General features: G+C 47.4%; 1 protein-coding gene across 2 annotated transcripts in view; it reads left to right on the top strand.

Moving 5' to 3' along the window:
- atp2a3 (ATPase sarcoplasmic/endoplasmic reticulum Ca2+ transporting 3) overlaps nt 1-27,979 on the top strand; it is a 356,930-nt gene that overhangs the window by 313,451 nt on the left and 15,500 nt on the right. Inside the window, exons 19-20 of one of the 2 annotated variants that reach the window (XM_072469154.1) lie at nt 4,546-4,663; nt 8,934-9,051. In XM_072469154.1, coding sequence (XP_072325255.1) covers nt 4,546-4,663; nt 8,934-9,051 — 236 coding nt within the window. Of the gene's footprint in view, nt 1-4,545; nt 4,664-8,933; nt 13,433-27,979 lie in introns of those variants that run through there. The other variant, XM_072469153.1, reaches the window with a different exon arrangement.

The following is a 27,979-nucleotide window of genomic DNA, read 5'->3' as shown; positions in this document are numbered from 1 at the left end:
ATGACTCCAGCATACTCGACACATACGCTCCTGCATCTGAATCCTCGATACCTTCAGGAAGGCTGACGATTCTTAAATTCTGCCTCCTGGACCTGCTTTCCAGCTTCTCCTGCATCTGCTTGTGGCGGTACTCTAGCACCTCCACCTTATGCTCCAGCACAGTTATCTCGTCCTCTTGATTGGAGAGTTTTAATTCTATCTCCTGGAACGCTTTCCCCTGGCTGCCTGAGTCGTGACCATTTGGTCGATTGATGCTTTCATCGGGTCAAGCGTATGCCTTTTTAGCTCGGCAAAGCAACTCTTGAAAAACTCCATCTGTTGCTCCTTCAATAATTAAGACGGCAAACTGAAATACAGACACTTGAACAACGAGTTAAGAGAAACAGAAAATGTGCCGACAAGAGTAGTTAAAAGATGTATAGTGATATATAGTGAAAGAACTGATCGACTGGAAAGCGTAGACCTTGCGGATGCAACAGCAAATGAGATTAGTGACACTCAGCATAAAGGAACAATCGAGAGTAAGAAAAGTGTTTTATTCGCAAACCCTGATAAAATTATAAAATGATGGAAGGAGCATTTTGAAGAACTATATCCAAAAAATAAAAAAGCTGAAATGATTGTGCTTGAATAAGAGAGCAATGTTGACTTGACATTGATTACATTGGACCAGAAATATTAGAGAGTGAGATAAGAGCAGCTATAAATGAGATAAAAACTGACAAAGATGCTGGACCAAATGAAATAGCTACAAAGTTGATTAGAAATATGGAAACAGACATAACATCAATGTTTACAAAACTGTGCAAAGATATCTAACGTAATAAAGTGCCTCCCAATGAAACCATCCAGAGATTGTATTCATTTTTCTGAGTTATGTTGGGGGCCCTTATTTGACTTGGACTCTGGAGCATAGACATTTTAGACCCTCGCAAATCCAGCCGCTCATAGAGCCTCCCAAATCCAGCCGCTCATAGACCCTCGCTAATCCAGCCCCTCAGAGACCATCGCTAATCCAGCCCCTCGTAGACTCTCGCTAATCCAGCCGCTCATAGACCCTCGCTAATCCAGCCCCTCAGAGACCATCGCTAATCCAGCCCCTCGTAGACTCTCGCTAATCCAGCCGCTCATAGACCCTCGCTAATCCAGACCCTCATAGTCCCTCGCTAATCCAGCCCCTCATAGACCCTCGCTAGTCCAGCCCCTCATAAACCCTCGCTAATCCAGCCCCTCATAGACCCTCGCTAATCCAGACCCTCATAGACCCTCGCTAATCCAGCCCCTCATAAACCCTCGCTAATCCAGCCCCTCATAGACCCTCGCTAATCCAGACCCTCATAGACCCTCGCTAATCCAGACCCTCATAGACCCTCGCTAATCCAGCCCCTCATAGACCCTCGCTAATCCAGCCCTTCATAGACCCTCGCTAATCCAGCCCCTCATAGTCCCTCGCTAATCCAGCCCCTCATAGTCCCTCGCTAATCCAGCCCCTCATAGACCCTCGCTAATCCAGCCGCTCATAAACCCTCGCTAATCCAGCCCCTCATAGACCCTCGCTAATCCAGACCCTCATAGACCCTCGCTAATCCAACCCCTCATAAACCCTCGCTAATCCAGCCCCTCACAGACCCTCGCTAATCCAGCCGCTCATAGACCCTCGCTAATCCAGCCCCTCATAGACCCTCGCTAATCCAGCCCCTCATAGACCCTCGCTAATCCAGCCCCTCACAGACCCTCGCTAATCCAGCCCCTCACAGACCCTCGCTAATCCAGCCGCTCATAGACCCTCGCTAATCCAGCCCCTCATAGACCCTCGCTAATCCAGCCCCTCATAGACCCTCGCTAATCCAGCCGCTCATAGACCCTCGCTAATCCAGCCCCTCATAAACCCTCGCTAATCCAGCCCCTCATAAACCCTCGCTAATCCAGACCCTCATAGACCCTCGCTAATCCAGCCCCTCATAGACCCTCGCTAATCCAGCCCCTCATAGACCCTCGCTAATCCAGCCCCTCATAGACCCTCGCTAATCCAGACCCTCATAGACCCTCGCTAATCCAGCCCCTCATAAACCCTCGCTAATCCAGACCCTCATAGACCCTCGCTAATCCAGCCCCTCATAGACCCTCGCTAATCCAGACCCTCATAGACCCTCGCTAATCCAGCCGCTCATAGACCCTCGCTAATCCAGCCCCTCATAGACCCTCGCTAATCCAGACCCTCATAGACCCTCGCTAATCCAGACCCTCATAGACCCTCGCTAATCCAGACCCTCATAGACCCTCGCTAATCCAGACCCTCATAGACCCTCGCTAATCCAGCCCCTCATAAACCCTCGCTAATCCAGACCCTCATAGACCCTCGCTAATCCAGACCCTCATAGACCCTCGCTAATCCAGCCCCTCATAGACCCTCGCTAATCCAGACCCTCATAGACCCTCGCTAATCCAGCCGCTCATAGACCCTCGCTAATCCAGCCCCTCATAGACCCTCGCTAATCCAGACCCTCATAGACCCTCGCTAATCCAGCCCCTCACAGACCCTCGCTATTCCAGCCCCTCACAGACCCTCGCTAATCCAGCCCCTCATAGACCCTCGCTAATCCAGACCCTCATAGACCCTCGCTAATCCAGCCCCTCACAGACCCTCGCTATTCCAGCCCCTCACAGACCCTCGCGAATCCAGCCCCTCATAGACCCTCGCTAATCCAGCCCCTCATAGACCCTCACTAATCCAGCCCCTCACAGACCCTCGCTAATCCAGCCCCTCATAGACCCTCGCTAATCCAGCCGCTCATAGACCCTCGCTAATCCAGACCCTCATAGACCCTCGCTAATCCAGCCCCTCATAGACCCTCGCTAATCCAGCCCCTCACAGACCCTCGCTAATCCAGCCCCTCACAGACCCTCGCTAATCCAGCCCCTCATAGACCCTCGCTAATCCAGCCCCTCATAGACCCTCGCTAATCCAGCCCCTCATAGACCCTCGCTAATCCAGACCCTCATAGACCCTCGCTAATCCAGCCCCTCACAGACCCTCGCTAATCCAGCCCCTCATAGACCCTCGCTAATCCAGCCGTTCATAGACCCTCGCTAATCCAGCCCCTCACAGACCCTCGCTAATCCAGCCCCTCGTAGACCCTCGCTAATCCAGCCCCTCGTAGACCCTCGCTAATCCAGCCCCTCATAGTCCCTCGCTAATCCAGACCCTCATAGACCCTCGCTAATCCAGACCCTCATAGACCCTCGCTAATCCAGCCGTTCATAGACCCTCGCTAATCCAGCCCCTCATAAACCCTCGCTAATCCAGCCCCTCATAGTCCCTCGCTAATCCAGCCGTTCATAGACCCTCGCTAATCCAGCCCCTCATGGACCCTCGCTAATCCAGCCCCTCGTAGACCCTCGCTAATCCAGACCCTCATAGACCCTCGCTAATCCAGCCCCTCATAAACCCTCGCTAATCCAGCCCCTCATAGTCCCTCGCTAATCCAGACCCTCATAGACCCTCGCTAATCCAGACCCTCATAGACCCTCGCTAATCCAGCCCCTCATGGACCCTCGCTAATCCAGCCCCTCGTAGACCCTCGCTAATCCAGACCCTCATAGACCCTCGCTAATCCAGACCCTCATAGACCCTCGCTAATCCAGACCCTCATAGACCCTCGCTAATCCAGACCCTCATGGACCCTCGCTAATCCAGACCCTCATAGACCCTCGCTAATCCAGCCCCTCGTAGACCCTCGCTAATCCAGACCCTCACAGACCCTCGCTAATCCAGACCCTCATAGACCCTCGCTAATCCAACCCCTCATAGACCCTCGCTAATCCAGCCCCTCACAGACCCTCGCTAATCCAGCCGCTCATAGACCCTCGCTAATCCAGCCCCTCACAGACCCTCGCTAATCCAGACCCTCATAGACCCTCGCTAATCCAGCCCCTCATGGACTTTCGCTAATCCAGACCCTCATAGACCCTCGCTAATCCAGACCCTCACAGACCCTCGCTAATCCAGTCCCTCGTAGCCTCTCGCTAATCAAGCCCCTCATAGACCCTTGCTGGCTCTGCCCTCATAGACCCTCGCTAATCCGGCCCTCATGAACAAATTGTCAACAAATTAATAGATGAAACTGAAGTCCTTCCTAGCCATTCCTCTTTCTCAAATGTGTTTAACATTTTCCTGTGAACATTAGTTGCAATTGTCAAACTGTACTGTCACCAAATGGAGCCTGAATGGTAAATAACTGTGCTAGGTAACTGAATTGGATATTAAATGACAACACAAAGTTTCTTATCGTTTCTGTAACAAGTTGTATTCAGAATCGCATCATGAATATAAATATAATGACCCAAAGGTGTTATGTAAAACCGTGGCTGGTTGCCTGATGGATATGCTAGCAGAGAATCTAATGGGAAATCATCGAGGCAGCGCATGGGCTGAGTTCACACTCGAGTGTCAAACAGTCCATTGCTTGTTTCAAAATTAAACCCTTTTGTTCCTTTTTTAATTTTTAAGCTTCTCCAACTCTTCTTCTGTTTTTTTTCCTGCAGCCTGTCTGAAAACCAGTCCTTGTTGAGAATGCCTCCATGGGTGAATGTCTGGCTGCTGGGGACAATCTGCATATCCATGTCATTGCATTTCCTGATTCTCTATGTGGAGCCATTGCCTGTGAGTTTGAAATAGGAATTGGGTTTGAGCCGCTATCAGAGAGAATTGAGAAGCTTGAGATATTCCAAATGACGATAGTCTAAGACCGAGGCCATGTTGTGTTGCTCTATTTCTGCCATCTTGAAACCAGAAGCCCCATCTAGTGCTGGGTGTGTGTCACTGTAGGTGTGACTGTGCGTCACAGAATGTGGATGCTCAAATAAGGGATGGCACGGTGGCACACTGGTTAGCATTGCTGCCTCACAGCGACAGGTACCCAGGTTCGACACCTGGGGTGACTGCCTGTGTGGAATTTGCACGTTCTCCTCGTGTCCACGTGAGTTTCCTCCGGGTGCTCCGGTTTCCTCCCGCAGTCCATAGGTGTGCAGAGTAGGTGGATTGGCATTGCTAAATTGTTCCCTAGCGTCCAAAGGTTATGTGAGGTTGCCGGAGAGTGGGCCTAGGTAGGATGCTCTTTTGGAGGGTTGGAAGATCGGTGTGGGCCCGATGGGCTGAAGGGCCTCCATCTGCACGGTCGGGACCCTATAGCTCATCACCCATGGTTCTGTGCTTGGAAAACCAATAAACGATGAGCATGGGTTAGAAATTGGGGATGTTTGTTCCAGTGTGCACAGATCAAACCCTGGTCCTTGGTGCCGTGATGCAGCAGTGCTTACCACTGTGCCACCATGACACCCTTAAACAAGGGAGTTTCTTAAAGCTGAGATAGTTCATAGAATCTATGGCACAGAGACAGGCCCTTCAGCCCAAAGTCAACCAAAAAACTAACCCCATTTTCCTGAATTTGGCCCATATCCCTCTAAACCTTTCCTATCCATGTATCTGTCCAAATATCCTTTAAATGTTGTCAATGTCCCTGCCTCAACCACTTCCTCCGGCAGCTCATTCCACATACGTACCACCTTCTGTGTAAAAACATTGCTCCTCAGGGTCCCATTATTTTTATCCCCTCTCAACTTAAACCTATGTCCTCTAGTTCTCGTTTTCCCAACCCTGGAAAAAGACTGAGTGCATCCTATCCATGCCTCTCATGATCTTATACACCTCAATAAGATCCCCCTCAGTCTCCCTACGCTCCAAAGAAAAAAGTCCTAGCCTGTTCAATCTCTCCATATAACTCATCTCTTGAGTCCTGGCAACATCCCTGTAAATCTCTTCTGCACCCTCTCCAGTTTAATAACATCTTTCCTATAGCAAGGCGACCAAAACTGAACACAATACTCCAGGTGCAGCCTCACTAACGTCCTGTACAATTGCAACATAACTTCCCAACTTCTATACTCAATGCCTGACTGATGAAGGTCAGCATGGCAAAAGCTTTCTTCACTGCCCTATCTACCTGTGACTCCACCTTTAGAGAACCGTGCACCTGAACTCCAAGGTCCCTCTGTTCCACGATATTCCCTAAGGTCCTACCATCCACCATGAAAGTCCTACCTTGATTTTATTTTCCAAAATGCAACACCTTACACTTTTATCTGTATTGAACTCCATTTGCCATTTCTTGTTCTGCTTCCCCAGCTGATCAAGATCCTGCTGCAATTTTTTCTAACCTTCCTCGCTGTTAATATAACTCATCCCTTGAGTCACATATTTTAGTATCATCTGCAAATTTACTGATCATGCCTTGCACATTCTCATCTAAATCATTGATATAATAACAAGCAGCAATGGGCCCAGCACTGATCCCTGAGGCACACCACTAGTCACTAGTCACAATTGTATATCCAATTTGCCAGTTCTCCCTGGACTCCATGCGATCTAACCTTCCAGAACAGCCTACCATGTGGAACTTTATCAGAGGCCTTATTGAAGTCCACATAGACTATGTCTACTGCCCTGCCCTCATCAATCTTCCTGGTCACTTCATCAAAGAACTCTATCAAATTTGTACAGCATGATCTCCCATACACAAAGCCGTGCTAACTATTCCTAATCAAACACTGTCTTTCCAAATGCCCGTGTATCTTATCCATCAGAATCCTCTCCAGTAACTTACCCTCCACAGATGTTAGGCTTACTGATCTATAATTCTCAGGTTTATCTTTGCAGTCCTTCTTAAATAAGGGCACAACATTTCCTACCCTCCAGTCTCCTGATACCTCACCCATGGCTAATGGTGATGCAAATATCTCAGCCAGGGCTCCTGCAATTTATTCACTAGCCTCACACAGTATTCTTGGATATACCTGGTCAAGGCCAGATTTATCTACTTTCATACATTTTAATAGGTCCATCATCTCCTCTACTGTAATGTGAACTGTCCCCAATATATCGGCACTAACCGTCCCAGGTTCCCAAGTCTTCATGCCTTCCTTCATGGTAAACACAATGGAGAAATATTCATTGAGAACGTCGCCCATCTCCTGCGGTTCCACACATGTGTCCACTTTGGTCCTTGAAGTGTCCAATCCTCTCTCTAGATATTCTTTTTCTTTAATATACTTAAAGAATCCCTTTGGATTCATCTTAATCCTCTCAGCCATAGCAACCTCATGCCCCCTTATTGCCCTCCTAATTTCCTTTTTTTAGAAATACATTTAGAGTACCCAATGCTTTTTTTCCAATTAAGGGGCAATTTAATCCACCTACCCTGCACATCTTTGGGTTGTGGGCTTGAAACCCACGCAGACAAGGGGAGAATGTGCAAACTCCACATGGACAGTGACCCAGGTCTGGGTATTTCCTTCTTGAGTACTCTCCTGTAACCCCTGTACACCTCCATGGAATCCCTTGTACCTGAGCCCCACGTTCTTCTTTTTCAACAAACAACGGACGTCATTCTCCGACCCCCCGCCGGGTCGGAGAATGGCCGTTGGCCGCCGTGAATCCCGCCCCCGCCGAAGTCTCCGGTACTGGAGATCAGGCGGGGGTGGGAATCGGGCCGCGCCAGTTGGCGGGACCCCCCGCTGGATTCTCCGGCCCGGATGGCCCGAAGTCCCGCCCAGGAATTGCCTGTCCCGCCGACGTAAATCAAACCTGGTATTTACCGGCGGGACCAGGCGGCGTGGGCGGGCTCCGGGGTCCGGGAGGGGGCACGGGGCGATCTGACCCCGGGGGGTGCCCCCACGGTGGCCTGGCCCGCGATCGGGGCCCACCGATCCGCGGGCGGGCCTGTGCCGTGGGGGCACACTTTCCCTTCTGCCTCCGCTACGGCCTCCACCATGGCGGAGGCGGAAGAGACTCTCCCCACTGCGCATGCGCGGGTAACTGACAGCGGCCGCTGACGCTCCCGCGCATGCGCTGGGAAACTGACAGCGGCCGCTGACGCTCCCGCGCATGCGCCGCATTTCCACGCCAGCTGGCGGGACAACAAATGCCATTTCCGCCAGCTGGCGGGGCGGAAATCCCTCCGGCGTCGGCCTAGCCCCTCAATGTTGGGGCTAGGCCGCCAAAGATGCGGAGCACTCCGCACCTTTGGGCCGCGCGATGCCCGTCTGATTGGCGCCGTCTTTGGCGCCAGTCGGCGGACATCCCGCCGTTGGGGGAGAATTTCGCCCATGATTTTCAGTTTTTACATTTTTTTTCTTCAGTTTTGTTTTAATTTTGAGTATGCAAAGACTTAATTCAGAATCACTTTTAAGTTGTGCCTTCAATGTTTAATTTTATATTCCTCTTGTAAATTCTTGTACCTGCAGTTATAATGGAAATTGCCAATGTAAATGTGTCACATTGTAATTACACACTGCTGCCAGTGAGGGTGCTGTACCATCTTCACTGACGAAAGGTGAAGCAATTACATAGGGGGCTGGATTCTCCACCCGGCAGCTCCACATTTCGGCCCCGACCCGCCGGCGGGATTCTCCGTTACGCCAGCCGGTCAATGGGGTTTCTCATTGTGGGGCACCGGCAAAACGGAGAATCCCGCCGGCGGAGAATCCCGCCCCCATTGTTCCATTGATGAATTTTGACATGGGAATTTACACTGGAAATAATTGATGGGAATTATATGTGGACGTGAGACTTTTAATGTATTATGGGTCGCTGTCACCCAATAAAAATCACAGAGGGCTCCAGGTGTTGCTCTGCTGCCCTCTTTTAGCCATGTGCAGTATGTTTCATAGAAAACACTTTTATAAAATACAGGTATATCCACATGTATATTTACTGAACAAACATCCTTATTCAATAACCAAGGAAGCAAAGCACTGGGCAGCATTGTTGACGATAAAAGACAAACATCAAACCAAAGTCAGAACAAATGTATGGGTTCTGGCAATTGTGTTTCTGTGATTAAGCTTGTGACTCTGTTCTCTTTCTCACTCAACAGCTGGTATTCCAGGTGACCGCTTTGAACTGGCTACAGTGGGTGGTCGTGCTGAAGATTTCCCTGCCTGTCATCTTGCTGGACGAAACGCTCAAATACATATCCCGTAACTACATAGAGGGTAAAGACCCTGTTGCAGTTTGTCAGACCAATAGTGGGCTTCCAGCATGCTTTGGGGACATTTCCTGGCTTTTTGTCTTAGTCTCTGCCCCTCTCATTTGCTGGCTTTATTGTCTGCTCTAACCTACAAGGACCTGCTGCAGCACTGACCAGAAGGAACTGGTTTCTTGATGCCAGCTTGCTTTTTCTTTTCTCGTGGGATTTGATTATACTCTCTGCCTGTCCTAAAAGGATTGCCTTGGGTCCTGTTGAATGCGCTTATGTCTGTGGGACTGTGTTGCCAGGAGGAGGGGGCATTCATGGTGATTTCCAGGCCTGGGATTAGCTTGCAGGGCTTATTCAAAATGCTATTTCGTGGTTGTGTTTTTTCATTCGTAGAGATACTGAATAGCTCAGTGCAATGAGTCAATACAATCCTCTCTCCCCTTTTCAAATCAGACTCAAAACGTCCAGAAATTAGCCGTCAATGGGAAAGAATGACCCTGTTGGTGCTTCTAGCAGCGAAGCAGAATGCTTGAAGCCCCAAGAGGTTCAGAGTAAGATGGTTAACCAGTCAACTCATCGCTGGTTGTTGTGATTAACCATCTAACCCAGTGCAGCAATAAACTAGGTTCCTGAAGTAACAGAACCTGAATTATTCCTTACAGGTATCGTGGCAAACTCCAATGCTGCCAGACAATCAGTTCAAATTAAGGGATGTGTTTTTCATTGAATAACATCGCAATCGTTTGTTTTGTCTGGGAGTTAACCATTCATTCGGAAAGAAAACAAAAATCAATGGAATCAGCAATAAAAATCCGACTTACTTCATAGATCATGATTACCATTTATTTTACAGGTTAATACTTCCTTGATGAACAATGGGTTAAATTGTCATGGTCTCGGAATATTAATCAATAAAATGTCAGTGGTGAATCGCTTTAATCACAGTTCACGCCCCTATCTATTGCGATAACAAAATTCTCTTCACCCTCGCGTTACTGCTTGGTCAATGCTGTGTACATAGTGCACAAGGCCCCAGTGTGCCGACCTGCACATTCCAGTCTGGGGATAGAGCTGTCGCCCCTGAGGTACAGTATTGTATCGGAGTGGTGCTCATCCCCCTTCCCACTGTGACACAATGCAAAACAGTCATACTTACCCTTTATTTGAGTTGTGCATTGCATCATACGTGCCGCACAAGATCAGACACTGGCGAATAGATCTTCTGAATGCGGGTTGCAAATTCTGCGCCACCCATGTAATGTTTACATGGGTGAGGGGAGGTGGGAGTTCTGTTCACGTCATCACTTTGTCGGTCCTGAAATGAATACCGGCTCCTCCTCCACCAACACAACCTGTCCTGCTCACAGCCACCATCTCAACTGCCATAGCCCGTGCATGATTTACCCAGCACCAGAAGTGGCAGAGACACAGGCATGAGTGGATTGCCAGGATTGGCCGACTGTGAGATTACATACAGAGTGGCTCTGCCTTGCCAAGATTGCTCTGTATGATTGAGGAACTCTTTTATTTGAAGGGATCAGTATGTGACACTGACATTTTGGGATTTACAACAACTCCCTTGTGGCGTGTTTGTGCCCATTAACTGTCAGGTTTCTGTCAGGTGAAAAGGCTCACAGGGGTAGTGACTGGAAATCCGGTGCAGGGCTAGAAGTTCCTGGCTTGGCTGAGTCTGAGAGAGGCTTCACTGAACGATTGTGAGTAATTGAGACCCTGTGAGAAGCTGTTCTGTCCTTGACCCCCAAGACCCTAGTGATCAATCTGACTCCGCTTTTAGCCAGCAAGTGTGAGTGCGCTGAAATAGTGAATAAAGAGATATTCCCCTCCAGTAGAAACTGCTGCAAGCACCTTGTCAGTCCTCAGTATGATTCATTTGGTTTTGAATTCTCACTTCAGATTGTAGCCCTTGCCTGGTCAGAGCTTTGTGTTCGATCACAACCCTCTTGCCAGTTGATATCCATTGTCATGCTGTGTCCAAGAGTGGAATATGAATGTCAATAGCAATGAGATCCCTGGCTGGTGGTTCCATTGTAATTTATTTTTTCTTTGTTGAAAGCCAATCGGAGTCCCCTCCCCCCCGGTTGCAATGCCATTGCCAGCCATCCTGGCTTGGGCCTGAGATTCCTTCCACAAGGTTACCACACTCGGTGAATAGTAATCTGTTACAGACACCACACCACCCATTTCAATCATCACATTATTAGAGAATAATAAGTACGTCTTACAATCCCATTCTTGGGCGGCACGGTAGAGCAGAGGTTAGCACTGCTGCCTCACGCGCCGAGGACCGGTTTGATCCCGGCCACGGGTCACTGTCCGTGTGGAGTTTGCATATTCTCTCCGTGTCTGCATGGGTTTCACCCACACAACCCAAAGATGTGCAGGGTAGGTGGATTGGCCGCGCTAAATTGCCCCTTTGGGTGCCCTAAATTTAAAAAAAAAGAATAGAATCCCATTCTTACCAACACCATCCCAGGAAGAGACATGGTGACTGAATCGAGATAGTCCATTACTGGGGGGGGTTTCTTGTCCCAAGACAGTTCGGTACTGACCTAAGCCATAAAGGAATAGCAAATATCCACAATGAAAATTGCTCAGTGCCTGTACTAGCACAGGCCATGAAGACAATTGGAGCTGCGCTGTCGGAATGAACGTATTTTGATAACCTTTAAACAAAGTATTAGAATTTGGCCCGCCTGACGTAGGAATCGGCAGAAAAAATGAAGGGTTCCTGAATTCCTTGTGATGAATGAATGAAAAAATGAATGAATGAAAAATATGGAAGTCACTCTTGAGGATGTCCGATGGTTATTTTTGACCCCCTTCCTATTTACATAATTGGTGAGAGGATGTGTGTGTTTAGTATGAGACCACAGTTACTTTTATGTGGAAATTGCGGTTAATTTGGACTTTCCATTGGTGCCAGAGTCGTGTTACTCGCGTCAGTACTGGAGAACTCCTCATTTTAATTTTCTTGTTGGTAAAATATTAACAAATAATGAGCTAATCCTGAAGTGAGTCAGTGTGAATTGTGACTCTGTATTAACTAATAGATTTTAAAATTGTCAAATGAAATCCAGTTGATGGATTGAAGAACTTGAAGCTGTAAGAATTGTGGGCAATGTTTTAAAGATAAAAAGTTCAGGTGTGGGGCCTATCCCCTGATCTAATTGTGAGAAGAGGTCATTTTAATGTCTCTTCAAAATCGCCTGGCCTACTGTGGGCCGTTCTAGATATAAGTTGTCTGAAATGCAGGTACTGTACTTCCCGCACTTTGCCCTTTTCTGTGGTCCCCTCCCCCTCAGATGTTTCCAGAAACCCTCATCCACATCCCTGCAGCCGATTGCACAGATGTTTTGGCTTTGTGCTCAGGAAACAACGGTTCAAAGGGAATTTCATTTTGATTATTAATTACCTCCCTGAGCATTCGAAAAATACAATTTTACAAATTCAAGACCAAAAGACAGCTCATGGGCAGTCCGCTGCCGTGCCTATGGATAGCACTTAACATGGGGTACAAGGTCTCATTCTTAGCAGTGATGAAACTATCTGTGTGAAGGCATTGTTAAGCGAAGTATGTTCCCAATCAACATTAGGGATTTATTCCATCGCTGGGGACTTTCTGCCTTGGAAGCTGTTCTGCATATGAACTATCAAAGGGAAGGCCTAAAGCTCTATGCTATTTTGGGGTCAGAGTGCTAGTGCGATGTATCAGACAGTGCAGTGGACGGGTGAGATGTGGGTTGCGCCAGGATGGAAGGACTAACTTTCTTGTAGCAAGTTACAAAGGAGAATCAAGGGGAGACCAGGGAAGTGTGTCCCTTGCAGGATGGAAATGGGCAGATGAAGGTGTGGATTCCAGAATGATTTTATTTGCAGTTTTCCCTGAACACCCCAGCAAGATAACACAGAGCAACGTTATGTCTAGAAGTGGAGTAAAGCAGGGAGATGTGTCATATGGAATAAGGCTGCAGTTATAGATTTTTTAGTCCGTATGTGTCATGTTGTCTTACCCGCAGCATTAGGGCAGCCCAGCCCTGGATCTCCCGGTTAGTACAGCCAGGTTACAATCCCCGTTTTGACCAGTGCTTGTGCCTGGATTTTGTTCCCTTGGTGAATTGTGTTCCAGCCTCCTCTGTGCCGACTCACAAATGCTTGAGGAGATTCTAAGGCTTGGGAACCATCTCACCTACTCCGTAACGGTGACCAAGTTTCTGATTGCCAGTTCACCAATTACTTACCCCCTGTCCTGCGAGAGTGGTGTGTGGTCTTCACTCTTGTCTTTAGAAGAATCCTTTTGAAGATGTGACAGCTGAGCTTTGGGCTACATTTGGGAATAGCACCGATTATTAGGGACGATGCGGGCTGTGGTTTGTGGGGTGGGGTTGGGGGGGGGGGGGGGGGGGGGCAGCAGGGACAAGGTTGAGAAAATGAGCTCAATCCAGAGAACAAACTACGCCAGAGCAGGAGAGCTGCTCTCTTTCTGTTCAAACACACTCCCCTGAATAGCTTATCATAGCATTTACAGTGCAGGAGGAAGCCATAGAGTTCCTGGAAACATCTCTGGGCTGGATCATCCGATCTTACTCAACTGGGAGAAATGTTCTGAAGAAGTTTTCAAGAATGTAAGACAAACTGTGCCATGGTTTAGCACAGTGAACCTGTTCAACCTCTCCTCTGTGAATGTTTTAAGTAGATTTAAGATGAGACTACGCCTGGGAGCACATCACTTGATACAAATACAAGTATATTTTGTTTGTTTATAAGTCCAAATATATTTGCCCTCTGCTAGAATGTCTCTGCCCCTTAGTCTATCCCCCCTCCCCCAATCTCTTTCCATTCCTCTTCACCTTATCTTCCTCTGTCTCCCTCCTTCCCCTTTTTCTTTCTTTCTTCTCACTTTTGCTTCCCTCCCTTGACTCTCCTCAGTATCATGTGTGGGTTCTGGGCTATGCTGCTGATGTGCATGTGGAACATTACAAAGTGTTGCCAATGATGTCTTCTCATAGCAGTGCTATTTTTCTAACAAAACTTAAATTAAACAAAAAGTTTTTTTTTAAAAGAAAGATATTTATTGAAACCTTGATGCTGTAACCTTTGTTATCACTTTGCATGTGTTGCTTACCTAAAATAAAAGTATTTTCCCCTCAAGCTTGGTTTAAAATTCTGTCTGTGAATTTCTACTTCAATCATTCAGATTCAAAGCTACAATATCTCTATTTAACCATTGGCCCTCTCGCATTTGGATTCTGGGATGTTAAAATTACGAGACTGCCATCAAATTATTGGCTACGATAAATTACCGACTGATCTTCCCCAAAGGCAGGAATTGAAGGAAGCCAATCAGCTCACTGATCCCACTGTCACTACATTAGATTATGACTGGCCTCTACCTCAACTCTCTTTTCCATGTCACTTGATACCTGTACCCAACCAAAATCTATTGATTCAGTTGGCCTCACAACCTTTCAGGGGACAAGAACTCCAGGTTTCCACTTCCCTTTTTGCATGGGGGGAAAAAAAGTTTCCTGATTTTGCTCCTAAATAGCCCGGCTCCAGCTTTGTGGCAACCTTTGTTGGGTGCCGCCTCTGTGAACACCTTGCTCAAGCAGCCATCATTGGTGAGTGAGCCCAGTCAGTCAAGGCATAGTCCCGGCTGACCCTGACCTTGCCTCCATATTGGAATGCCCTGTGACTGAGACCAGCAAACTCTGCACTGGGCAGATAGCAAACCAAGGGCTCTCCTGCTCAAGTGTAACCTGCTGAAATCTCAATTCTTTGTAAAATTATTGTCCAGAGAAAGTCCACAGTAGCAAGATTTACTCCTGCCAAAAATAGGAACAAAAGAAAACCTCTGTGGCATCAAAACAAAATCAGGCAATCATTGTTAAAATTTCAACAATATTACAAATATTTCCTGACACACTATTTCATTGGCTGTGTTTTTAAAAAAATGAATGAACATTGAAACATTCCATTATAAAACTTCTGGGGGAAAATAAGACTTAACAAATGTTAGTACCAGAACACAGCCCGCCATAGTCACTGGGGGTTCCATATAAGCCATCACTTTTATTTCACAATGAATAAATGAAGAGATACTGTGAGCTTTGAAAATCTGAGTTGCTTCTTCCTCTCACTTACAGTACTTGGGCATCTGTAACATCTGTCCTTATTTAAAAATATCGCCCCCTAACTGCCTATCAATGGGTTAATCGGATCTGGCTCTCTGTAGACCTTACATTCCATACTGCTGTGATTTTAAATCTCTATTAAATCTCACTTGCTGACATTAACATTGCAAATCATTGGACAGAGCTGCACCAATCGGGTACAACGGAAGGCCATTCTGTTTATCGAACTTCTTTTTATTAAAGCTGTTTCACTGCCTGGCTCTTTCCCCTGCAAAGCCCTGCAATCCTTTTGAAGTATGTATCCAAAACCCTTTTGAAAGTTATAATTGAATCTGCTTCAAGGCAATGCATGTTGGATCCTATCAACTTTCCACCTGAGTGGATTTCTGGGCTCCCCTCCAGTTATCTTGCACACGGCTGGACGTTTATTGTCCTAACTTTCTCCACTAACTCTCCCTGAGGTGTACTTTTCTGGTTAGGTGATGAGGATTTTTGAGCTAATTAAGCTTGAGGTGAATCTTGGACCTTGTTTTTATCCGATCTCTCTGGTCACTTTCCAGCACTACTCCAGGTGATGAAGGCCGATGGCTTCATTTATAATCTGTATTCCCCAGGTATTCATGTTGCTGTGTCACCGGTTAGGAGTTAAATCAAGAAAACCTTCTCCCTCACCTCTTTTAGACAATGTTGATATTATAATTACTCACAGCATCGCTAAAAACTCAGCTCGTCTCTGTGAGTCACAGATGGTTTCAATGCTCAGGTTTTAAATATCATTAACTTTGTCCTGATATCCATTCACCAACTGTCACAATTTTGAATAAGCTACAATCATTTAAAATAAGAGTCTCTTTTATTTAAATTGTTTCTTGCATGGAATTTGTGTGTCACTGGCCAGGCCAGCATCTGTTGCCCATCCCTAAGTACCCTTGAGATGATGGTGGCGAACCGCCTCAGATCCCTGTGGTGTAGGTACACCCACAGTGCTGTTAGGAATGGAGTTCCAAGATTTAGACCCAGTGACATTGAGGGAAAGGCGATATATTTCGAAGTCAGGATGGTGAGTGGCTTGGGGGGATCTTGCAGGTTGTGGTGTTCCCAGGTATCTGCTGCCCTTTTCCAACATGGTTGAGGTTACGGGTTTGGAAGGTGCTTGAACTTTGCATCTGAGAGACAGCTGCTCTGACGGTACAGCTCTCCCTCAGTACTACACTGGAACATCGGCCAAGGTAATAGCATTCAGAGATGAAAGTGCCACTTCTGAGACATGTCACATGCCATTTTAAAAGATGTCCTTTTTCAACTCTCTTGTGTTACAAATCACATCCAGAATTCATAATACACTGATAAACAGCCATGCATACGAAGACTATTCTCTCACAAGATACGAACATTGTACTCAATTATCTCAGCGGATAGGTACATTAGAGGCAGCATTACTAACTTCAAGAATGCTGACTAGAATCAGTAGAAGCTCTCCTTGCCTGACCCAGTAATTTAATACAGGTATATCAGCAGTTACTGTGGATCCTGAATCGAAAGATTTCCTCGAGTTATTTTTGGATATATTTCCCCATGGTAGGAAGATTAGTGCAATGTGGACAGGCTGTGAGTGCTGAGCAACGTTGTCAGGCCATGAGTGCAGGACAATGTGGGCAAGCAATGAGTGCAGGGCAATGTGGGCAGGCTGTCAATGCTGGGCAATGTGGACAGGCAGAGAGTTCTGGGCAACGTGGGCAGGCAGTGAGCACTGGGCAATGTGGGCAGGCCGTGAGAGCAATGCAACGTGGGCAGGCAGTGAGCACTGGGCAACATGGACAGGCAGTGAGTGCTGGACAACATGGACAGGCAGTGAGTGCTGGGCAACGTGGACAGGCAGTGAGTGCTGGGCAACATGGACAGGCAGTGAGTGCTGGGCAACGTGGACAGTCAGTGAGTGCTGGGCAACATGGACAGGCAGTGAGTGCTGGACAACATGGACAGGCAGTGAGTGCTGGGCAACGTGGACAGGCAGTGAGTGCTGGGCAACATGGACAGACAGTGAGTGCTGGGCAACGTGGACAGGCAGTGAGTGCTGGGCAACGTGGACAGGCAGTGAGTGCTGGGCAACGTGGACAGGCAGTGAGTGCAGGGCAACGTGGACAGGCAGTGAGTGCTGGGCAACGTGGACAGGTAGTGAGTACTGGGCAATGTGGACAGGCAGCGAGTGCTGGGCAACGTGGGCATGCCGAGCAATGTGGCGAGGCAGTGAGTGCTGGGCAATGTGGACAGGCAGTGAGTGCTGGGCAATGTGGACAGGCAGTGAGTACTGGGCAATGTGGACAGGCAGTGAGTGCTGGGCAATGTGGACAGGCAGTGAGTGCTGGACAACGTGGACAGGCAGCGTGTGCTGGGCAACGTGGACAGGCAGCGTGTGCTGGGCAACGTGGGCAGGCAGCGAGTGCTGGGCAACGTGGGCAGGCCGTGCGTGCTGGACAACGTGAGCAGGCCGTGAGTGCTGGGCAATGTGGACAGGCCGTGAGTGCTGGGCAACGTGGACAGGCAGTGGGTGCTGGGAAACATAGGCAGGCAGTGAGTGCTGGGCAACATGGACAGGCAGTGAGTGCTGGGCAACGTGGACAGGCAGTGAGTGCTGGGCAACATGGACAGGCAGTGAGTGCTGGGCAACGTGGACAGGCAGTGAGTGCTGGGCAACGTGGACAGGCAGTGAGTGCAGGGCAACGTGGACAGGCCGTGAGTGCTGGGCAATGTGTGCGGGCAACGTGTGCAGGCAGTGAGTGCAGGGAACGTGTGCAGGCAGTGAGTGCAGGGAATGTGGACAGGCCGTGAATGCTGGGCAATGTGGACAGGTAGTGAGTGCTGGGCAACGTGGACAGGCAGTGAGTGCAGGGCAACGTGTACCAACAGTTTTGTTTAGTTGGCTGGACAGCTGGTTCGTGAGCAGAGCGAGGCCAACAACATGGGTTCAATTCCCATATCGGTTGAGATTATTCATCAAGACCCCGTCTTCTTAACCTTGCCCCTCACTTGTGGAATGGTGATCCTCAAGGTAAATCACCACCAGTCAGCTCTCCTCCTCACAGGGGAAAGCAGCCTATGGCCATCCGGGACTATGGCCACTTTACCATGTTCAGAGAAGTAACTCGTTACTACTAACTAGTTAATCTAGCATCAATGCTCTGGAGAATTTTGGTATCTTTTAATAGGAAATTGCTAAACATTTATGGACAAATAAGATGATTCAAATCAGCCAACCTAAATTCAGAAAGTTAGATTGTGCTTAACATCCTGTTGGAGCTCAGGGTATAAACTGAATGTAGGGAAAAACGAGGTTTTCCCACTGAATGAGCTGGGACAGCGGGCTAATTTAGTGGGGATGCCATTTACGGTAGCGAGGGATAGGTTTAGGAACTTGGGGATTCATGTAGCGAGGGAATGGACGGGGCTCCATAAAAAAGGTGGTGGAGGAAGCCAGGGGGGATCTTAGGAGGTGGAATACACTATAGTTGAATTTGGCAGGGAGGGTCCAAGTGGTTAAAATGAATATTCTGCCATGGTTCTTGTTTATTTTTCAGACTCTCCCGATGTTTATACCAAAGGCCTTTTTTCGGAAATTGGACACTATTACTTTGGGCTATGTATGGGCGGGGAAGGTGCCAAGGATCGGGAGGACCCTGCTGCAGAGGCTGGGGGGGGGTTGAACCTGCTTCATTATTACTGGGCAGTGAATGTGGAAAAGGTGCGTCGATGGTGAGAAGGAGAAGAGGTAGAATGGGTTAGAATGGAGGAGGAATCGTGTCGGGGATTCAGCTTAAGGTCCATGGTGACGGCAGTGTTGCCAATTGCGCTGAGTAGGTATTCAGGGAGCCTGGTGGTGCAATCCACGGTGAAGATTTGGAATCAGTTTAGGAGGCATTTTAGGGTGGAGGGGATGTCGGTGTTAACGCCGCTGTGCGAGAACCATGAGTTTGAGCCAGGGGGATGAATAGTGGATACAGGAGGTGGAGGGAAGTGGGGTTGGTCAAGGTGAGGGATGTGTTTGGAGGAAGGGTTCGCCAGTTTAGAGAGGGGAGTAAGTTCAGATATCCGCAGGTTAGGAACTTTGCACGAAAGGTCTGTCAGGGGTTCCCTAGGTTGCCGGGATACCCTCTGCTGGAGAGACTGCTGCTCCCGGATGTGGAAGGAGAGGAAAGAATTGGGGATATATACAAGTGGCTGGGGGAGCAGGGATGCGAACGGGTGGTGAAGACCAAGCGGAAGGGGAGTTGGGAGGGGAGATCAATTGGGGAGTATGGAGCGAGGCACTGTGTAGGATAAATGGGACCTCCTCTTGTGCAAGGATGAGCCTGATACAGTTTAAGGTGGTGCACAGGGTACATATGACTCAGACGAGAATGAGTGGGTTCTTTCAGGGGGTAGCAGATGAGTGTGAGAGGTGTGGGCGGAGCTAGCAAATCACGCACACAAGTTCTGGGGTTGCAAAAAAATTGGGAAACTCTGGGCGGGGGTGTTCGCGGTCCTAGCCAGGATAGTGGAGGAGGAGGTGGACCCGGACCCTTTGGTGGTGATATTTGGGTTTCAGAGAAGCCGGAGCTCATGGAGAGGAGGAAGCCCGATGTTGTGCCTTCGCCTCTGATTGCACGGCGGCGAATCTTGCTGGAGTGGTGGTCGGTATTGCCACCGGGGGTGGTGGCTTGGTTGGGTGACCTGTACGTCTTCCTGCGGTTGGAGAAGATAAAGTATGAGTTAAGGGGCTCTTCAGGGGGGTTTGAGGAAAGGTGGGGGATGTTTGTGACTGTTTGAGGAGTTGTTCAGCGAGGAGGGAGTGAAAAAGGGGGGAAAAGTTGTACAAACTATATAGTTGATTGTTGGGAAGCATGTTTCTCGGGCGTTTATTTGCTGTAACTTGTTTTGATACATGTATGTAATAAAATACATTTTTTTAATAAAACATCCCGTTGGAGACTTTCAAGGCAATGACAGATTTGGGAGGTGTGGGTAATACAGTGCATCTGGTGTACATGGTCTTTCAGGAAGATTTTAAATAGGTACTATGCCGGAGAACATGGGAGTGCGTGGAATTAGGGGGAAGATTCCAAACTGCTTTGCAGGGAGGAAAGGTTAAGTCTAGTTTCTCAGTGTGGTCGGAATAGGCAGTGCCCCACTGGTCTCTGCTCTGGGTCCACTTTTGTTTACCATGTATAATGAATTAGATATGGGGCTGGAGGGAGTTGTGTTCAAATGATAGGAGAACCGGAGGCTCTTAAATAATTCTGAAGACTAAAGAAGCTGCAAGGCAAGAAGATGGTAAAATGAGCAAAATGTGGCTGCTCTGCTGTAATGTGAAGTGGTGTATTTAGGCGGAAAAAAAGTAATCACTCTTTGAATTTGGGTGACTTGGTGATGTGGAGGAGCAGAGAGATTTGCGAGTTCACGTTTATAAGACATTGGGAACAATGACTCAAATAAAAAGGGCAATTTTTAAAAAGCTGATGAATTACTGCACTGTTAGACTGGAAATATGGTTAGTCATGATGTCATGTGAACTGTATGTAAAACCTTAATAGGACCGCAATTGGAGTAGTGTGTGGACTCCAGACCATAATTGTGCAGATTTACCAGAAAATGTACATACAAAAATTAGTGCTGATCTAGTTAGAACAGTGGCGATATGCCTCACAGCGCCAATGACCCGGGTTCGATCCCGGCCCTGGGTCACTGTCTGTCTGGAGTTTGCACATTCTCTCCGTGTCTGCGTGGGTCTCACCCTCACAACCCAAAGATGTGCAGGTTAAGTGGATTGGCCACGCTAAATTGCCTGTAATTGGGGGAAGAAAAAGAACAGTGTTGATTGTAAGGTGATCTGATCGGGATATTTAAATTTGTGAGGGACTGGGGGACAGAGTGAAACAGACAATTTCCAGTGACTTCATAGTTTAGAATAGGTATGTAGATAAAAGATCTAGGACAGAGAGCAGGAAAAATGGCTGAGTTAATATGGAATTATAAATTAGACACTCCGCGTTATTTTGTTTTAAGGAAATAAGAACTAGGTGCAGGATTAGGCAATTCAGCCCCTCGAGCCTGCTTCGCCATTCAATACTATCATGGCTGATCTCCTCTCGGCCTCAACTCCACTTTCCTGCCCGTTCTCCATAACCCTTCAACCCATTACTAATTAAAAATCTGTCTGTCTCCTTAAATTTACACAATGTCCCGGTATTCGGTGCACTCTGGGGTAGTGAATTAATTCCTCCTCATCTCCGTTTTAAATCTGCTACCCATTTTCTTAAAACTATGACCTCTATGTTCTAGGATGCCCCACAAGAGGAAACATCCACTCTACGTCTTTATCCATACTTTTTATCATCTTATATACCTCAATGAGACCTCCTCTGATTCTTCTAACCTCGAGAAAGTAGAGGCCTAAACTGTTCAATCTCTCTTCATAAGACAAGACAGATGGAATTCAGTAAGGCCTTTGACAAGGTCCCTCATGGCAGACTGGTACAAAAGGTGAAGTCACATGGGATCAGGGGTGAGCTGGCAAGATGGATACAGAACTGGCTAGGTCATAGAAGACAGAGTAGCAATGGAAGGGTGCTTTTCTGGTCAGAGGGCTGTGACTCGTGGTGTTCCGCAGGGATCAGTGCTGGGACCTTTGCTGTTCGTAGTATGTATAAATTTAGAGGAAAATGTAATTGGTCTCATTAGTAAGTTTGCGGATGACACAAAGATTGGTGGAATTGCGGATAGCGATGAGGACTGTCAGAGGATACAGCAGGATTTGGAGACTTGGGCGGCGAGATGGCAGATGGAGTTTCATCTGGACAAATGTGAGGTAATGCATTTTGGAAGGTCTAATACAGATAGGGAATATACAGTGAATGGTAGAACCCTCAAGAGTATTGACAGTCATAGAGATCTGGGTGTACAGGTCCACAGGTCACTGAAAGGGGCAACACAGGTGGAGAAGGTAGTCAAGGCATACGGCATGCTTGCCTTCATTGGCCGGGGCATTGAGTATAAAAATTGGCAAGTCATGTTGCAGCTGTATAGAACCTTAGTTAGGCCACACTTGGAGTATAGTGTTCAATTCTGGTCGCCACACTACCAGAAGGATGTGGAGGCTTTAGAGACGGTGCAGAAGCGACTTACCAAGATGTTGCCTGGTATGGAGGGCATTAGCTATGAGGAGAGGTTGAATAAACTTGGTTTGTTCTCACTGGAACGACGGAGGTTGAGGGGCGACCTGATAGAGGTCTACAAAATTATGAGGGGCATAGACTTTTTCTCAGGGTAGAGGGGTCAATTACTAGGGGGGATAGGTTTAAGGTGCGAGGGGCAAGGTTTAGAGGAGATGTACGAGGCAAGTCTTTTTACACAGAGGGTAGTGGGTGCCTGGAACTCGCTGATGGAGGAGGTGGTGGAAGCGGGGACGATTGTGGCATTTAAGGGGCATCTTGACAATTACATGAATAGGATGGGAACAGAGGGATACGGACCCAGGAAGTGTCGAAGATTTTAGTTTAGACGGGCAGCATGGTCGGTGCAGGCTTGGAGGGCCAAAGGGCCTATTCCTGTGCTGTACATTTCTTTGTTCTTTGTTTGTTCAAACCCCTTATCTCTGTGAACCTTCTCTAAACTTCCTTTCATGCAACTACCTCCCTCCTCAAAAAAGGTGACCAAAACTGATGTGTCACAATGTCCGAAGCTCAGACTCCAGCTCATCAACTCTGAGCTGAAGTTCCTCAAGCAACCAACACTTGATATAGATGTGTTCACTAGGAACCACCATGCGGTCCATCAGCTCCCACATCATGCAGGTGCAACATATTGCCTGGCACTGCATCTCTATTTTATTTAATTAGTTTTTAAATTTCCAACTTGTTCGTTTTTTAAAAATCTGTAAAATATTTCTCTTTTTACCTTTAATCTGAAAGCAATTTAGAATAGGTTATTTACCAGCCAATGAATTTACCGTGTTCCTGTGAAGCGTCTCCCCGATTGTTTTTCAAATGAAGCCCTCAGCCTGAGTAGAAGGTGTCCCTCGTAGCTCCAGTTGTCTCCGCTTCTCCCTCTTTCCCTGTTTCACCAAACTCCAGCTACACTCTGATGCAACAAGACAGCACTCAGTGCAGACAAGGCAGTGCTGAAGGAGCCCTCCTTTTATGGCTCCTAATTCAAAGCTTATGAAACTGGATTAAACCAGTCTTTATAATGGGCCCACAGAGGCCCACACTCATGACCATGTCATGACTGAACAGTGAAAGGAAAGTAGGATCTAAAATTGGTGAGAAACTACATAAAACATCAATTGTTATTCACTAACAATGACAAAAACAATCCAGGTACTTTTGTTTTTGTAAATTGCTGCTGATGAGAAGGAAAGAGCCCACCCAATGATGCAATCCTTAGTTTTAGTTTTGATGCTTAGTGTCAGATAGAGTACCCAATTCTTTTTTTTGCGTGGGTTTCCTTCGAATGTTCCGGTTTCCTCCCACAAGTCCCAGAAAACGTGCTGTTAGGTCAATTGGACATCCTGAATTCTTCCTGAATTCTTCCTTTGTGTACCCGAGCAGGCGCCGGAATGTGGCGACTAGGGGCTTTTCACAGTAACTTCATTGCAGTGGTAATGTAAGCCTACTAGTGACAATAAAGATTATTATTATTAATTTAGCGTGGCCAATCCACCTGCCTTACACATCTTTGGGTTGTGGGGTGAGACCCACGCAGACACAGGGAGAATATGCAAACTCCACACGAACAGTGACCCGGGGCCGGGATCGAACCTGGGTCCTCGGCGCCGTGAGGTTGTGTCATATGTTAATAAACTCTCAGATTGAGCTGAATCAAAACTTTGACTCCCAAGGCGTTTTTCGGAATTCTAAATAAGAAGTCTTTTTGAAAATGCAAGGAACTGGCCTTTTCTTCTCCAAATGAAGATTTTGTCAAGTTATAACCCCCCCCCCCCCAATAACATACAGTTCTGGTAAATGCATAGAACATACAGTGCAGAAGGAGGTCATTCGGCCCATCGAATCTGCACTGACCCACTTAAGTCCTCTTTTCCACCCTATCCCCATAACCCAATAACCTCTTCTAACCACTTTTTTTTGGACACATGACCAATCCACCTAACCTGCACGTCTTTGGACTGTGGGAGGAAACCGGAGCACCCAGAGGAAACCCACGCAGACACGGGGAGAACATGCAGACTCCGCACAGACAGTGACCCAGCAGGGAATCGAACCTCGGACCCTGACGCTGTGAAGCCAGTTTGCTAGCCACGTGTGCTACCGTGCTGCAGTGTGGTGATAGTGTACCCCCCTTTTCCCCAGTTCAACCTTTGATCACAAATCGACTGAAAATGATCTTTTGCACAGTTTACGTGGGTGGCAACTGTTGCTTTCTTGATAAGCTGCTCGGCAATAAATGGGGATGCCGTTCGTTACCGAGCACTTCCTCTGGTAATCGGATTTCCGGTGAATGGTGAACTTGTCAGTTTGTAACCACATTGCTGGCAGTATGGTATCATGAATCTTAAAAACGTTCTCCCTTGTGAATTCGATATGAGGCTGCAAATGGAATCCACAAAAAGGAGAGAGAAACTCGGAGAAACGGAGAATGTCCTTTTATAATCCAACATTCTGACATTGCAGGTTCTATTAATCCAATTTCCCTCCAACCCCCCCCCCCCCCCCCCCCCCCCCCCCTCCCCAATGACCTTCCATACTTCATATATATGTTTGATTTCCTCTTCAGAATAAGTGAAAGGCATATTGTTATTGTGGAGTTATTTGCAAATAAGTGACCAGCATAGAAATTGGATAGAACAGTGGAGGGAATTTCTCCGCACCTATGCAAGAACCAATTAAACGCTACATGGTGTGCTGGTGAGTGGGTGGGTGTGGGGAGGGGGGGAGGTGGTAAGACAGCTGTTAGATTTTCCAGGTGAGTGAACTACACTGGGCCGAATGGGCTCCCTCAACCATCAAAGGATTGTGATTTTGTGCCCATAATTTTAATCCCAGATTGAACTGGAAACTATTTTCCACACTCGACTTTTTAAAAATTGAATACGGAAGCTCTGTGTTTTTAAGAGAACGCTAGAACAGTTCCTCAGGTTCAACATGCTCTCAAAATAGTCTTCCTCAGAAATCTCGCCAATAGTGTTCTTTATTTCTGGTAAGCAGATGTGTTTAGTGCCTCTCAGTACTTTCTCACTGTGCTTTTTATCTACAGCAGCATAACTTCCTGTTGATTTCCTCCTGGGCCTTTATCTCTGCACGGTACTTTCATTAACTGTCCCTCTTCGAACAGAACTTGGTATTTGATAGGCCTCAGGCATCACATGTCAGCTCATCTGCAGTTTCCTGATCTATTCTCAGTCTCTTGCCCAACCCCCGATCACCTCAGTTTCCCTTAAAAGAATTTCCATATTTTGCGATAAAACCCATTCTCTGAACTTCATACTAACACCATTCTCTTTTGCAACCAAAGGCCTGTGCGTTTTCCCTCAGCTTTGTCTGAATGTTTGTTTTGATCAAGTAAAAGTAAATGAAAATTCCTCTCGTGTGATGAAGAATTGGGGCAAAAAAACCGACAGACTCTACCTTCTGTTTTCATGAATGATTGAGCGCAGATAAACACTTTGCGACCCCATTTCCTACTGATCTACTAAACTGCACGCAGATGTATTGTGCCCACTGTGGCCACGGAATCTCCGAGCACAATAAGGAGCCATTCTACCTATCATGTCTGTACTAGCTCTTTCATAGAATTCCTACAGTGCAGAAGGAGGCCATAGAGTCTGCACTGACCCTCTGAAAGACCATCCTACCTAGGCACACTCCACCGCCCTACCCTCGTAAACCCACCCTACCTGGATTGGATTTGATTTGTTTATTGTCACGTGTACCGAGGTTCAGTGAAAAGTATTTTTCTGCGAGCAGCTCAACAGATAATTAAGTACATGGGAAGGAAAGGGAATAAAAGAAAATACATAATAGGGCAACACAACCTCCACACCTTTGTGGCACTAAGGGGCAATTTAGCATAGCCCACGTAACCTACAAATCTTTAGACTGTGGAAGGAAACCAGAGCACCCGGAGGAAACACACGCACACACGGGAAGAACGTGCAATCTCCACACAGTCACCCAAGGCCCTGGCGCTATGAAGCAGCAGTGCTATCCACTGTGCCACTCCAAGGGCTATCCAGTCTCACTGCCCCACTCTTTCCCCATAACCCTATGACACTTTCCTTTCAAATATTTATCCAATTCCCTTTGGGGGATATTATTGAACCTGCTTTCACCACCCTTGTCAGGCAACACATTCCAGATCAGAGCAACCTGAAGATGAAATTGACTTGTGAATGTTGATACATGTTTGAAATGCTATGGAACCTAACTCTCGCTCAGCCTGTGGCTGGTGACTGCTTTCTTGCTGCAATCATTTCACCCTTGATGTCTGTTGGGGCAGTGAGATCAGGTAAGAGTGACCTGGCTGTGCACATTTAAACGGTGAAAAGCTGTAACAGCAACAACCTGTATGTGAAGTGATTGTTTTTAATTATTTATTCTCTTCTGTAAATTACAAAGCCAATGTGCAGAGTGGACAGGGCAAGCCCTTAATCCATCCCATTACCCGCTCAAAAAACCAATCCATATTCAAATTGAAGCCAATTCTTGGTCTCCACAAGAGAGACATACAAGATCCAAGCTGACAAGAAAAGGCATTGCACCCCATCTTGGGCTTGATCTGATGCTTGACCTCAGCCAAAAGGCTGAGAAGAACAGATACTACACTCGATCTTAGTAACTCTGTGGTTTAGGAGCTGGGAGGAATGTTTCATTTTATGATGTGATGCAAACAATGACCGTGTAGTTTGTGCATGTCCTGCCCGTCCCCCACGCCCGCGTTATCATTCACACAGTCTGTACCTCATCCAAAAGCCATTTTTTCTATTCCAGCAGAGGCAAAAATGGGATAAAAACTAGTTTGCGGAATCTGAGAAATTCCTCTCTGACCAGCCTGAGCAGTTAAAACTAGTCTCCATCCCTGGTCATTCCGTGCAGCCTCTCCCTTTTATAAAAGGCGATCTGATAATCTATATTATCATAAGTAGGCTTACATTAACACTGCAATGAAGTTACTGGGAAAATTCCCTAGTGGCCACATTCCGGCACCTGTTCGGGTACACCGAGGGAGAATTCAGAATGTCCAATTCACCTAACAGCACGTCTTTCGGGACTTGTGGGTGGAAACCGGAGCACCCGGGGGAAACCCACGCAGACAAGGGGCGAACGTGCAGACTGCACACAGACAGTGACCCAGCCAGGAATCGAACCTGGAACCCTGGCACTGTGAAGCAACAGTGCTAACCACTGTGCTAATCAGAAATGGATCAAATTCTTGTTGGAAGGACTTCAGGGAATCAGTGTTTACTGGACACACTGACAGCCTATTCCACAGGTTCGCTGTTCTCTGGGATAAGAAACACCCCACCGGGAGCTAGCTCAGTTTTCGTGTCTCATAATTTGTTATTGTGACCCTGGTTTCCCCAATCTCCACCCCCTGCCCTGATGCACTATCAATTAAGACGAGACGAGAGTAGAATGTCATCGAGGCTTTATTACACAGAGATGTGTGGCCTCCTACAGCAGCTTCCGAAATGGCTGCTGTTCGGAGAGCACTCGCATTTATACTCCGCCTACTGGGCGGAGCCAGCAGGCAGTGATCTACCCCCGTACCTGTAGTATAGGGGCCTTACCGTAATACTCATAT

The sequence above is a fragment of the Scyliorhinus torazame genome, chromosome 12 (genome assembly GCF_047496885.1).
Source record: "Scyliorhinus torazame isolate Kashiwa2021f chromosome 12, sScyTor2.1, whole genome shotgun sequence".
In the NCBI taxonomy this organism is placed as follows: domain Eukaryota; kingdom Metazoa; phylum Chordata; class Chondrichthyes; order Carcharhiniformes; family Scyliorhinidae; genus Scyliorhinus; species Scyliorhinus torazame.
Note: the sequence above shows the minus strand (reverse complement) of the source record. Positions and strands in the feature narration are given on the sequence as shown.